Source organism: Amblyomma maculatum, chromosome 9 (genome assembly GCF_055883805.1).
Source record: "Amblyomma maculatum isolate TAMU_Amacu chromosome 9, ASM5588380v1, whole genome shotgun sequence".
Taxonomy (NCBI): domain Eukaryota; kingdom Metazoa; phylum Arthropoda; class Arachnida; order Ixodida; family Ixodidae; genus Amblyomma; species Amblyomma maculatum.
Genome location: NC_139352.1, coordinates 71,928,922 through 71,942,783, shown reverse-complemented (window position 1 = coordinate 71,942,783; position 13,862 = coordinate 71,928,922). Strand labels below are relative to the sequence as shown.

Here is a 13,862-nt window from a genome sequence, read left to right as displayed (position 1 = left end):
ACTGGCTCCGCGATCGCGAGCAGTTTGCGGTGCCGTGCGGCCCGCATGTCGCCATCTCCAGTCATGCTGTATGCGCTGCGAGAAGTACGCGGGGACGGGGTACGCGGAGACGGGCGGATTGCACAGCGCCAGTGCGGATCATGCGTCACCGCAAACTGCTCGTGATGCGTACATGCAGCGCGGCTGGCGATCGCGGGGTCAGCGATGTACGAGCACTGCATAGTGCTTAAGGTTGCGGTCGCAGTTCGCGCGTTCGTATTATCCGTTGTGGCGCGGGCGAGTGTTCGGACCATCCGAAATTTTACACATTGTACACAATGTGCTCAGGCCGGGGAATTTCATGAATTCGTATCATCCCGAAATTCGTATCACCGAGATTTTACTGTAGTATGCGTGAGGGTGGTGCCCACCTGAGATTTCCATATTCCAGGCCTCCTCATGTGATACAGCTTTGCATACAGGTACACGTCCACGCACTTTTCACTCTCCATCTGCTTGTACAGTGCTGAGAGGCAGCAGAAGGTGGCTGCCTCCGTGCCTCCACACCTGCACACAACGGAAACAAGACGGAATGTTCACACCGAAGCGAGAACCTTGCAACAATGGTTATACTCCACGACATTCCTTGGACGGGCAGCGGAAGTTACAAAGCCGAACTATGACCTCCCTCTTACTTTGCAGCAGATTATAGTCCCTCCTTTCAGTTATTTTGTCGTAAAACACGATATACTGTCAATAATCATCGCCTAAAGCATTTTAAAAGCAAGTGTTACCTTTAAATACTGAAAGCCAAGGTATACAGCTTTCTAAAAATCTGTTAGCCCGTATAATTACAAGACACTTCACTAGATGGCACCAGCTGTTACAGAAACGGAATGGAGTTGCTGTGGAGAGAGCAACAAGCCAGACTTTCCCTCACTGCCAAGAAAAGCCGTCACCAATTGTATAACGCACTGCAAGACAAGCATTTTACTGTGGCCTGCAGTCACAGGTAGCCTGGTTGAAAAAGGAGCACTTTGGTAGAATTTCGGAGATATGAATTTACGATCAGATTAGAGTAAATCCTTGCACCTCCCCCATTGCAATTTCTTGTGACAATGAACAGGGACCTTAATTTGACACAAAAGGGAGCCTACTTGGCACTGTACTACCGACAGTAAAAGTTTATGGGATGCACCTTCCTGGGAAAAAAAAAAATGTACGGCAGCACTACCTCGATCTCTAATCACACATTTAGTGCTACTATCAGCGGGTAAAGCATACGGGCCCCCTCACACCTGGAGACGGTTCACGCAACTTGGTTACACAGCTTTGCCGAAATGAAATATTTTATGCACAATTCTGTCGTGCAAATATTTGCTGCTAACGGCACAACATGCGGAACCGCCCCACCTATTAGCCTTGCCGTCCCCTTGCTAGTAAAAATTACTGCAACCTAACTGCCGGCATTCGGGCATGTAAGAAAGCGTTCAAGCGTAGCCACATCACTGCATGTGCTCAGCAAGGTGTGTTTCCTAGCTTGTAAATTCAGTTTTTTTTTTTTTACCCAAGGGTCTTAGTAAAGACTGCAACAGCAGGCTTCAACTTTAAAAAAATATTGTTACTATTAATCAGATATTGAGTTCTTTTGCAATTTTCATGCTGATAAAGCGCCTAGATTTCCAGGCCCAATTCAAGAACGAAAGGCAATCTCCTTCAACCCTCCCACTCGTAGCTTTCTCAACAAACATACACCATAAAGATTTCTGAGGAGGACAGTGCATGACGTCGAAGAAAAGAAAAAATGATTTCGTCCCCTATGTTTCACGGCGTTTTGATTGTTGACACATCAAACAAGAATATACTTATGGCCCAACTGGTTACACAATTTATCATTTATAAATCATTTCTAATGAGGTACGAAAAATATGTGCGCAGTTGAAGCTACTTGATACACTGCCAAACATAACAAAACTAATCACTTAATTGTACCATCACTTAAACTATCACTATTACTAATAGACAAGTACAACATAGATGTATTTGTTTTCAACGTTTAATCATATTCAAAAGCCACTTATTTAGTGTCTTTGCATGATGTTTACAAGCAACTGTTTTAGGATAAGTCGTATCCTTTTCTTTCTTTGCCTTAGTTTTTCGATATGTATATGTACACTGGTCAGGTAAGTAAACTTAACATGCTGAAATATGGCACATTAGGTCAAAAAATGTAGCATGAAATACTGCTGACTATGCCAAAATGGCAATATAATTGACTTGAGCCTAACTGGCTCATACTTAACCTAACTAACTTAAGAACTGGCGCCCACTGAACTAAGCAGTCATCGAGAGCTCAAAAACTATTTAATCAAATTTAATTACGCAGCTAGTACAAACATGGGTGCAGCCAGTGAGGAATGCAAAGCTACGGCAAAAGGGCCTCTGAAAACTATTCGGCACAACATCACATACACACTGGAATTTTACGAAGGATGACACAAAATGACCGGCGCAACTCACTCTTAACGGGGACATCAAGGTAGGAATGGGCAAAGCGGCTCACTTCAATGAGCAGCTCAGAACGGCTCCACTCACTGAAGTGAGCCGGCTCATTTGTACGGCTCACTTAAACCTGGGTCGCTCAGGAGCGAGCAGTGGCTATATTCGAGAAAGAGAGAGAGAAAGCCGGCTCTGTCTCATTATCTCTCTCTCGTTCATTGATCCACGCCCCTGCGACTTCCCAAACCATTCCATGGCAGCTGGGTGGCTGGGTGCGACTTCCGCGCTTCTGTTAGCGGTGCGACAAAGCAACTGCTCTCCCGCCCTTCCTCTTAAGAGTCACAACCACTCTCGCTGCAGCACTGTACCCTCCTCGCCTTGAACGTAACGGCAGTTTTTCTCAAGGCCCACGGCTCTCAGTACCCCCAGCTTCTCCCGTTGCTTCCTTTCAACCTGGCGACTGGTTTCTTCCCCAGTCCCCTAACTGAAACTTGTTCAACCTTCCTTTTTTCGCTGCCACATACACGCGCCAACCAAATTTCATTAATTCATTCATTCACTCATTCATTTTGTGTCTACTTCAAGCTGTATCGCTCGCCATTCATGCTGTGAGGTGCGGTTTTAATTTCTCAAGGAATCTGTTTCCCGTTTAGAGCACACAACGCTCTGCAGTCTGTGCTGTTTGTACGTGACTGAACCGGAGTCTTTTTCCCGCTGGGGTGGGTGCGAAAGGGGCTATGCATTCGACATTCGTCTTGTTGTAATGCAGCTTCAGAAAACTATGCATAGCAAACATGGAAAGCGTTCCAGTCGTGGCAAGCAAAACAAAGGACGCACAAGACCGGCGACGACCACCCGAAGCATACACACAACGTTGCCAAGTCGCCGGCGTGGAGCTTCCACACGGCGGCGAAGCAGCCGCACTCCTGCCGAAGGCGTGTGGAGGATCATGCAGACGGCAGACATTTTTTTTTTTTTTTGTATGCCAGCTCGATCCACCCCTGCCCACTGGAGTTGCTTTTTCGCATTGCTAATAGATGGCTATGAAGTTGCACCAAGCGGAAGACCCGACTCTGACAAAACGGTTCCTGACGTCTCACTGAACAGACGGCTCTCTAAAAGAACTGCCGCTCAGTGAGTCGCTGCTATTCTTGCTCTTTTGAAAGAGCGGCTCAAAAGACATCCGAAGGGGAGTGGGTGCGAGGGGATGTTTACGACTCTTGTGAGGAAGGGCAGGAGGGCAGTTGCTTTTTCACATCGTAATAGATTTCGCCCATGTCGCACCGAGGAGAATATCCGACTCCCAAGGAACTGTTCGGCACGAATCGGATCACTAAACGAGACAGCCGGCTCACTAAAAGAACCGCCGCTCAAGAGATCCGGCCCGCTTCTGAGCGACCCATTCCTATATCAAGGACAACTCCATCCCATTATTGAAAAAAAAAAAAAAATCTATTCTGCAGCTCTCTTTGAGTCTGCCAATTTTTTTTTTGGCAGCAGAAGATCCAGTTCTTGCTGAGAAAACTGAATTTGAAAATTTTCTCACCTTCGAATTGGAACTTGTGACGTCACGAGTTAAGATTTCATGGTTGCCATTTTGATGTGAATAAGCAGTTAGGCCTAACCGCGTGGATTCGAAACAAAAAATGCTTCACTGTCACTGCAGTTTGCTTACGAAAACAGGTCTCCGCCATGAAAATAGGGAATTCGTCGGAGCAGGCCATCACCAACCTGCCCTTCTTTACATCACTCTAGTGCAAGGTGGAGATGTAAATAAAAATGCACGCACTTGTCCACTACGACGACAGGCCCGTTCTGGTCCTCGGCGTGTCGTGCGGCCACCGTGCGGATGAGGTCAAACAGGGTGGCCATTGGTGTGCAGGCCTGGGGCCAGCCCGGGCACTGGATCACACGGCAGGACAGCTCGTAGTCGTCTTGCGTCGACTGCAAGATGAAGTCCCGGCTCACCAGGCCCGGACCACCGCCGCTCGTGGGCTTCTCGTCAGCTGGCGCCGTGTCCGTGGACGCCGTTGTGGCCGTCTCGTCGGATGTCGGCTTCACCTTGAAGCTCCCATAGTCCTGCTCCTCATCTGTGTCGGGCCAGAACTGCGGGTACTCCTGCATTGTCGGGAAACGAGGTTTGGTGAATGCGATCATCAGTTTCACCCCTGCCACAGGTATTCCGTTCAACACGTGACGGTCACAAGTTAGCAAAAAGTGCAGTGAAGGCTTGTTAATTTGAACAACACTGCTATTTCGAATTCTCAGACAAATCAAACTGTACAACTTGGTCCAGCCAAGCTGTACAGATGTCTCTGTATAAAAAAGCCCGTTAAATTGAGCATGAGCCATTTCCGTGATGAATAATTTGAACTGTACGCTGTGCCAGAATATTCTCGCACCCGACACGTGGCCAAAGAAACATGCTTACGATAGGGGCTTCCATCCACATGGTCCTTTAATCACAAACAAGACTGTGCTTGTTAAATTCTGTTCGTGCGCTGTGCCATGAAGCTTTCTCACACCCTATGCAGCCACTTGTGAGAGGGCACCACTGTTTCCGAGTTGCATCGTGAAAGATGCAAAGGATGAAAATGGGAAAAATAGCCACTTCAGTGACATTCTCATTCAAAAAACAGTCGACCTCATCCCAGCATTTCACTAGGTAAGTATTCGCAAGTTCCACGACCTATAGAGGGCGCCACTGTGATTACAATATGGCTGCCCGAATAGTGGTCCGGCTGGTCGTCGGCAGTGCTGCGCTGGAAGAGACTGAATTAAAATTAATGTACGGGTGTGCTATTTTGTCGAGAGAGCTTGCAATGTAGGCTCTGTTGTGTTGCCACCGTAGAAGCGTACTGTGCGTGTGCATTTCAAGTGCAGTATAAACCACCCGACGCAGTGGTCGCTGGTCTGGTACGCAAAGCATTCGACTACTGAGGGCGTGGAGCGGCAGCTGCGACTTGTGCTGAGGTGGCTCTAATCACAGCAAGGAAGGCAGCAGACAAACGTGCGCCGATAGCAACAGGGACACCGAGAAATTCTACAGCTCCTATCCGATTCATGGCACTCATTTCAACATGAAGTGTATGCCGACATCATATTTAGTGGCCTCGCTTCTCACTCAATTTCACCTTGCTGCCTAGACAAGCGAAATGAATAGCGCTGGGAAGTGGCAATGATGGTCTACGGAGCTCATTTCAAATCCATGCTTTCCTTTGGAGCACCACTTGTAGGTATCGATTTTGAATGAAGTGAATTGTTAACAAGCCCTGACGAAAGTATTTTTTACAGTAGTGATCGCTTGATAATCAGTGTAATTCCGGCTTTAAAACGAGGATAGCTACAACTTCCTGGGTACCACAAAGGCTACTACTGGCTCTTGATGCTGCCCCACATTGTTTTAAAATTCAGTACACACTCCAAATTTAGTGCACATGGGATAGCTTCTAACTGCAAGTATTCTACACAAGGAATCGCGCGGCAATCATAAATTTGATTTCTAACAAAGTACCTTACGGTCCTTGTGGCAGCGGTTGCCAATAAAAAAATATGTTGCGCTCAAGGGTAGTTCACAGTTTACATCAGTCAGTCACTGCTTCATGGTGGTGCACTTTATAAAATAATTGGAGCCGAAATGCATACCAAAAACTGTCACGGCCTTGGTCCAAAGTTTTTCGATGCTATCCTTAATTACGCAGGAAATCTGAAGTAGCGCAGACAAACAATGACGATTGAAGGAATACAAAAACAACAAGCAGCTCCAGTCATGTTGGTAGCGTTTTATTCTTCGTGCCTGTTCTTCACACGCTGCTTTAGATGTTCATGACGTCTGTAACTGACATGCCAACATGGAGATTGGCAATTACACTCCTTCTTGAGATTAGTATCATGAGGAAAATTATGTATGCATGTTAATGTTGTCTTTGGTCGCACAGTTCAAGTGCTGCAAGAAAAACAGAAAAGTGAGACTTGGCAACTGAATTTCCTGCATAACCGATATTGTGTGCTTTATATGCATGTGTGAATGTTATAATAATACGTGGTTATGTCAAAAACAGCACTTGAAACAGAATGGCATGTTAAAAGCAGTATGCGATGTGACAAGCAGCATAGATGTTGGGCCGGAAGCGCTTCTGCAAGCAGGGCGTTCTTCGCCGCTACCGCCCTTCGGGCATTTCCTTAGGTACCCGCATGGCGGCGACACCGTATGTGGAACTTGTGATTACGTTCTCGTCAGAGTTTTCGGGGTCATTAAATAATTCGAATGTTAGGGCGAAAGCCTTTCTTGGCCCATGAGTGGCACTCGCAGAGTTGTGTCAAATGAGACAGATCCAAAGCCAATACACAGCCACATAACAAGCCAGACTGAAATTTAACCTTATATATATAAAAAAAAAAAAAAAAAAAAGCCCTACATTGTGGGAATCAAACTCCTACCCCTCCGATCATCAGCTGAGGGTGCTAACCACCTATGCCACGGCAAGCACTTGAGAAACATACATTGGTTCTCCTTGTCTAGCATTCCTGCTGTCTCCATGGGAACGTAGCGGCGCGACAACAACGAATTCAACCCCGTCTCCAGTAGAGTAACGAGCACGCCATCGCTAGCGATGGCTGCAAAGAGGCTTTTGCCTTATCACTCTTAAGAGTGTTTAAGTGACCCCTAGCATTTTTTTTGTCTGTCCTTTGAAGTTCAAACTAATGAGCTTTCGCTGAAGTAACGCTACTGCAAGCTCTGCAGAAGCTTATATGTTCAAAACATGAAAGTACCCACATACTGAGACGGGGCATCCCTAATGGGGGGAAGGGCCAGTTATTATCTTTTCTGCAAGTGTAAATAATAACGTCATGGATGAAGACAATTTTGGTGCGTGCTCTTCTAGGAACAAAGTTATTTAAGTTGACAATTGTGGCCTTTCCATATGGTCTTTGGCCTTCCACAACGTGCCAGTTTTTAGCAATCTCAATTGACCTGTCGCCCTCAGCTGGTGGCATTTGCAAATAAATGCAACCGGATATAGTAGTGATAACCGGCCAACATGCGAGGGAAGGCAATCTGAGCCCTGACAACACGGCAGGCAGAAGGTGCAGGATATGAAACCTACCAAGATAAAATTTCAGAGAAATAACCACAGTGTCAGACAGAAACTTTGCAACCAGCACATTTTGTCGTGCGGGAATCAAATTTGTTTCTCATCACTGACATGCGCGTTACGATAACGCAATCACGAACAAGGCCTGCACGCTAACGCTAAACATACAAGGGGCATTTTTTAAACAGGGCACAAAGTGGTGAGTTCGAATAAATTTAGCGGAGGACAAAATATGCTCTTTAATAAGACTCATGCCTTCTAATATTAAAAAAACTAGGCTATACTTGTTATTTTGTTCAAAAGGCATAAAATAAATTATTTGTTAAACAATTTTAGAATTTAATTACATGGGAGAGAAACAGTTGCTGACAATGGGAGCCAAGATGTTGCACTGACCTTCTCGTCGACGACCGAGAGGACCACGACAGTCTGCGAGTTATGGTCCCAGACCATCTGCCAGAAGTCGGCCATGGTCGTCATTAGTGGGTGCTGCGTCACGATGTACTCCCGCAGCCTGTTGTAGCCCTACAGGTTTCAGGGGTGCATGGAGAAAAAAAAAAGAGCACCAGATGAGGCTCCTGACGTTACAAAAACCGTCAAACAGACACAACGGCCCTCGGATACTTCATTGAATGCCCGTCTCAGCATCTTGCACCTCAAGGCCAAAGGTTGACACACTCACCTGTGTGCTTATTGATGTTGAATTCACAAAGCACATTTTCAGCTGGATAAGCAGCTGTTTCTTACTTCACACAATACTACAGTAGACTACCCTTGAGAGTAACTCGGTTAAGATGAGTTCTCGGATAAGATGAACAATGCAAGGCCACCTAGTCAGTTTCCGAATGGACTTAGTGTAAAACAAATTAGCTTAAGACAAACTCTTTTACGTGTCTTTCAGCAAAAAATTTTGCAGCAACAGCGAGCTGTGGGTACCCATGTAACAGCACTTATCAGCGCGCATACGGCACCGCCAATAAGATGGCTAGATGTTGGCACTCACGCATTGCCCGCAGCATACAGGAAGGCGCATACTGTGCTTGCGCCTCTCCACAATAGCTTTGCCACAGATGGAGCAAGATAAAGCCGCATTCACACTGGCGAGTTGCAGAAGTGATAAGACTAGATTCATCGCGGAGGCGGACAGCTGAACAATTGCTGGAGAACTGTTCAGGTCTTCCCCCCATTAACAAATCGAGTTGCATGACCCCCCGCGACGCGCCAGTGCAAATGCGGCTTAAGAGAGACACATGGCTGCGCTGCTGGTCACCTTCAAAGCTCAGAGCAGGATGAGAGCCAAAAGTTAGGAAAATAGAAAATAGCAGCTACTGTGGGATAATCAGAAAGTAGAGAGGAAAAAAAAAAAGGGCTGACATTTTTAAGTAGGATCAAAGAGACAGTTTCCCTCTTTCAACTCCTTCATAGTGCAATAAATGCTCTAGTATTTGCAATTATTCTCACTGGAAGACCATTTTATCAATCTTTTTTTAGCCGACATGTATTTGGATACACTTGGCATGCTCGCATATCCTTTAATACAACAGCATTAAGACTCCATTCACCAACAACCCGGCACCGCCATTAAAGGGACAGAACACTAAAAATTAGGTCTCGAATTTTTTTCCAGCGCAATGGAAAGATTGATGTCTTAAATGTTTGATTCCATTACATTTTTGTTCGAAACACTGTAGAAAATTTTTACTGAGAATTTTTCTATCAGTGCATGCGCCCGTTTTTATGTAGTCTGATGCGATGCTGGAAACCATGAGCAGCGACCACGATGACGACTGGTGGTCGACAAAGAGACATACTGAGAGCACATACAACTTTCACTTGCCAGACAGTAGCCAGGCATTTTTTGTGCAGAGTGGCCTCCTTTTCAGTTTCACACTCAATGCTGTTATGGCACAATAACGCAATGCCTCGTCAACGAAAGTTTTAGTGGGCACTATCATCGCTTCATTCACGAAATTGCAAACACTGTGGCGCCATCTAGTGGCAAAACCTGAAAGCATACCTCTCGCAGTGCGAAAAGAGATGTGGCTTTTATTTAAAGAAGCACTGGAGAGACCGCAAAATACAATAAATTATGACAAGTAGTGCTAGAAGAAAAAAGAGCGGTGTGCAGTTACGAAAATCACCGATACTTTGCTGACATGTAGTCACGTGAGGTACTACACCGAAAGTAGTAGGGTTTCTCCGCTAGATAGCACCTCAGTTGTTTTTATACGATTTTCAATAGCAAATTACAATATGTAGTGCTCGATCTGTACTATATGAGGCAATATCTTTCATCTCCACCATAATCTCGTGACATATTTTGGCTAGTGTTCTGTCCCTTTAAGGTTGTGAGCAAAAAAACCTGGCCGGGCAATGAGTGAACATATGTTTGCTTGACATTAAGTTTTACAGGAGCTGCCAACTCGGGTTTCTCCTTTCGTATGAGAGGGTGACGTCAGAATCAGCCCGCCAGGACCGTTGAATTCACGTTACCCCTAGGCCACGCAGGCGAGTAAATACGACTTGGGTAAAGTGGGGCTTTATTTGTGGGCTAGTAGACTACGGTCCCTAAAAGACGGAGCTTTAAATGCCCCCCATAATTTCTTTAGGGGCACTTCTGTTTAGAGACACTTGCGATAAGATGACCCAATTTTCTGCAAAACAAATTTTAGTTGCAAAAGTGAATTTCTTTAGTAGTGAGCCCGTCTTTCCACATAAATGGCTCACCAGAGAACAAGATTTACTAGTATACTTCAATAGCACTGATGAAAATCTTACATACATCACTGAGGCAGTGCACAAAGGATTGTTCCTAGCAGAACAAAGCCCAAAATATAGTTTTCCGTTCAGCTTTTGTCCTCCTAACACATACAGGCGATATCTTTTCAAATTTGAAAAAGTTAGCCGTGAAAAAAAAAAGGGAGAGGAAATTTCGCTCCACCTTGCACCTCTTTGGCTGACTTCTGGCGACTACAAGCCGTTTCGAATTAAACAACATCATATAAAGTACCTACCTTAAAATGCCTACTATAGATTTTACAGGAAACAAACATAGTAGAACCACAACATTTTGTGTGCACAGCACATGAGAAGCATAGGCTGAGGCTAGGGCAACTCCAGTCTTGAACTTCTAACTAGTTCAAGGTCAGTGCTGAGCCATCAAAATATTTGCTGCCACATCCTCTTTGTAAAATGCCTCTGGACTGCTTGATGCTTGGCTTTTGGTCGGGAGTGGACCAATAGCAAAACACCAGCAGTCAAGAAGCATTTTAGGGTCTTGACTTGCGAGCTAAGTCAGTGCACCTAAGACAACAGGTATGACACGGGTGGCATCTGGCGCACCTGCAGGAAAGTGGCGTTGATGTAGTCCGAGCCGTCGGTGCCCGGCTTGGGAGTGATATGCACTCGATGCGACTCGATGGGGATCAAATTCAGCGACCGGTTCTTGGCCTTGTTACAGGGCTTCACAGCTGACACCACATTGAAGTCTTTCGCCTTGAACACCGTCACCAGCTGCACGCAAAGATGTGCCTGGTGTTAGCAACAGATTTAACGATGCCTCAGTTCGTTTAGCCAGCTGATCTTTGTTTTAGAGCACAGCTCTCATGTGCCCGTTCAGTGGTTGGGCCACATCACCGTTGCCAGGGTAACCAGGCAAAAGAGAGTCAGCAACCTTAAAAGAATTACTCAGACAAAGAGAAAGGAGAGCAAGGAGAAAGGCAAGCAAAGCTCCTCGCTCTTCTGTCTCTTCGTCTGAGACATTCGTTTTGGCTCGTGAGAAAAATAAAGAACACTTTGAAACTGAATAAACATACATACAAGCATTTTTCAAGTGATTTACCTAAGTACATCGCAAAAACGCTTAAATATCTGCACTCAAATTTTGGATTACGGAGTATCACAATCAATCCTTAGAATTTTTTGCCAATGTAACAATTCAGGTTATTGACCTGAACAGTCTGTATATGGTATCTTTAAAAAGTCTCTGGAAAGGAAACCTATCACTTAAGCAAAAAAACCAGTAGAAAAGATATTCGAGCATGCATGGTTATTTAGAAACATTGCCAAAGATAAGCTTGAAAACCTGACTAGACAAAGCATAGCGAAAAAATGTAGTGCCCCAAACTACATTTTACTTGAGGACGGCAGAACACCAAAACAAAGGATTACGCAAGGAAATGTTAACACAGCTTTTGCATCACTGCACACCGGGTGAAATAACTGAAGCAAACTCTCGCCGCTCGACGTGATCACAAACAATTCAATTACACAAATGTGAATCCAAGTGGCACAAAAAAAAAATGAAATAAGGAACAAAAGCATCTTTAAATTGTCAAACATCAGCGTAATCAAAGGAGGCCCAATCATCGTGTTTTAGCCAGGAACCATTGGAGTCGTTACAGCGGAGCGCACCTTGAACTGTTTCTCGAGCAGTGACCAGGACTTGTCTGTGTTGTTGTCCCCGCTTCCCGTGTTCCCCACCTGCGCTGTCTGCAAGCTCTGCACGTAGCGAGACAGCTGTGAGACCCCAACCTGTAACGAAGCAAGGGCATGTCATCAGTGCATCCTTCTTTCATGCACTGCCAAGAATGGCAGCAGAGGAAAGTGGTTTAGTTTGGCTTAAGGGGTTCAATGTCCAAAACTGACTAAGGCTATAAGAGATGCCGTAGTGGAGGGCTTCGTATAGTTTCGACCACTTGGAGTTCTTTAATGTGCACTGACATCACATAGCCCACAGGCGCCTTGGTTTCCGCGTTTATCGAAAAGTGGCCACTGAGGCCGGGATTCGATCCCGCGTCTTTGGGCACTGCAGTTGAGCGCCCTAACCACTGCACCACCACTGTGGGGCCGGTTGGCACATGGATGCGAGCTTAGTTGGCACATAAACAATAACTTGGTTAGTAAAACTGATACCTAAAAATATTTTTTAAAGTGCTCCACAATAAAATCCACTGTCATGACAGTGCCAAGCAATGCCCCACTCCTGGTTGCGTCATTTTTCACCAGACACGGAAATATGTGGCAAAACATGCAGCCGCAAGAATCAGCGCTTGTCACCACACTGTTGGCGCACAATTCGAGTGATGCGTAGAACGAGGCGCGAGAAGGAAGCAGTCACCTCTGTGTCTCCACTCTCGATGGCCTCGAGCAAAGCGTCATGGATGAAGACGTACTGCTCCTCCGTCTGGACGAGGTAGTTGCGCTGCTGGCGAATGTGCCGCAGGAAGCCGTACGCGTTGACGCTCTGCCGATGCCGCATCTGCTTCAGCATGGCATCCAGAACGATGTAGGTGCCCGTCCTTCCTACACCAGCACTGCAGTGCACGATCATGGGTCCTGCAGTGGGAGGGTTGGCAGCAGAAGACTTGGCCACAAAGCTGAGGACTGGCAGAGGATGGTCTGGTACCCCATGGTCTGGCCAGTTGGTGTAGTGATACTGGTACACCGTCCGCTCAGACGCCTGCTTCTTCTTCACCTTGATGTTCCGGACGGCAAAGGTTCGGACGGTGTATGTCGCCATGACAACCTCCTGGACCAGCTTCACTTGGATTATGCCATAGGTCTCAGTACCTTCCTTTGGCCAGTACATATCACACTTACGCTGAAGAGGAAAGAAAAAAGCACCACTGAGGAACATCTGCGACCGCTTTTTGCTCAAGGTATACTCTTTATCTTATGGGCTGAGGAACCGACCAGATTCACTTGGGTCAAAAGTGGCATCTTACGAAGTACTGAATGAGTAAAATAAAGAAGTAAAAAAAAAGATCACAAGCAATGTAAATGTGCAAAACAACTTTGGAGGTGATGGAGAATAATTTCATGAATGTAAAACTGTTGAGAAGAACGCCGTTAGCTTTCAAAAACTAACCACCGAATTTTCAGGTTAATGTAGTGGCCTTTTGGCTACCACGTAAGGAAGCTAGTACATAGTAAGATTTATTACAATTTACAAGCCATACACAGGCGTCAGGAAGGAAGAGAGGGAGGCAGAAAGGTAATGGCAACTCGATGAAACAACTCTGAAGACAAAGTCAGCTTCAAACACATCCTCGCCAACAAAGTGGAACGTTAACAGCGATTCCACATTACGCACAGTAGCTATGACGTGAAGGACATTACATTCAGTAGCTGCTGCTTAAGCCAATGGCTGCCTCAGAAGTGACGTTAACCTTACACTGTTGTGACAAGTGCCAACGTGCTTTTGCTAGACTCTTCCACTAGAGGTAACTGAAACGAGCAGCTGTGAACGCTGACTCCAGCTTTGGTAGGACATTCCAACAAATATGG

At 45.8% G+C, this 13,862-nt stretch overlaps 1 protein-coding gene across 3 annotated transcripts in view; it reads right to left on the bottom strand.

The window, feature by feature from the left end:
• The window catches only part of Ptp99A (Protein tyrosine phosphatase 99A), a 224,075-nt gene that overhangs the window by 5,889 nt on the left and 204,324 nt on the right, over positions 1-13,862 (bottom strand). For 2 of the 3 annotated variants that reach the window (XM_084579003.1, XM_084579005.1), the window contains exons 16-21: positions 12,694-13,176; positions 11,988-12,107; positions 10,917-11,087; positions 7,971-8,099; positions 4,268-4,596; positions 411-546 (exon numbers count right to left, since the gene is read on the bottom strand). In XM_084579003.1, the coding sequence (XP_084435129.1) occupies positions 411-546; positions 4,268-4,596; positions 7,971-8,099; positions 10,917-11,087; positions 11,988-12,107; positions 12,694-13,176 (1,368 nt within the window). Of the gene's footprint in view, positions 1-410; positions 547-4,267; positions 4,597-6,150; positions 6,425-7,970; positions 8,100-10,916; positions 11,088-11,987; positions 12,108-12,693; positions 13,177-13,862 lie in introns of those variants that run through there. The other variant, XM_084579006.1, reaches the window with a different exon arrangement.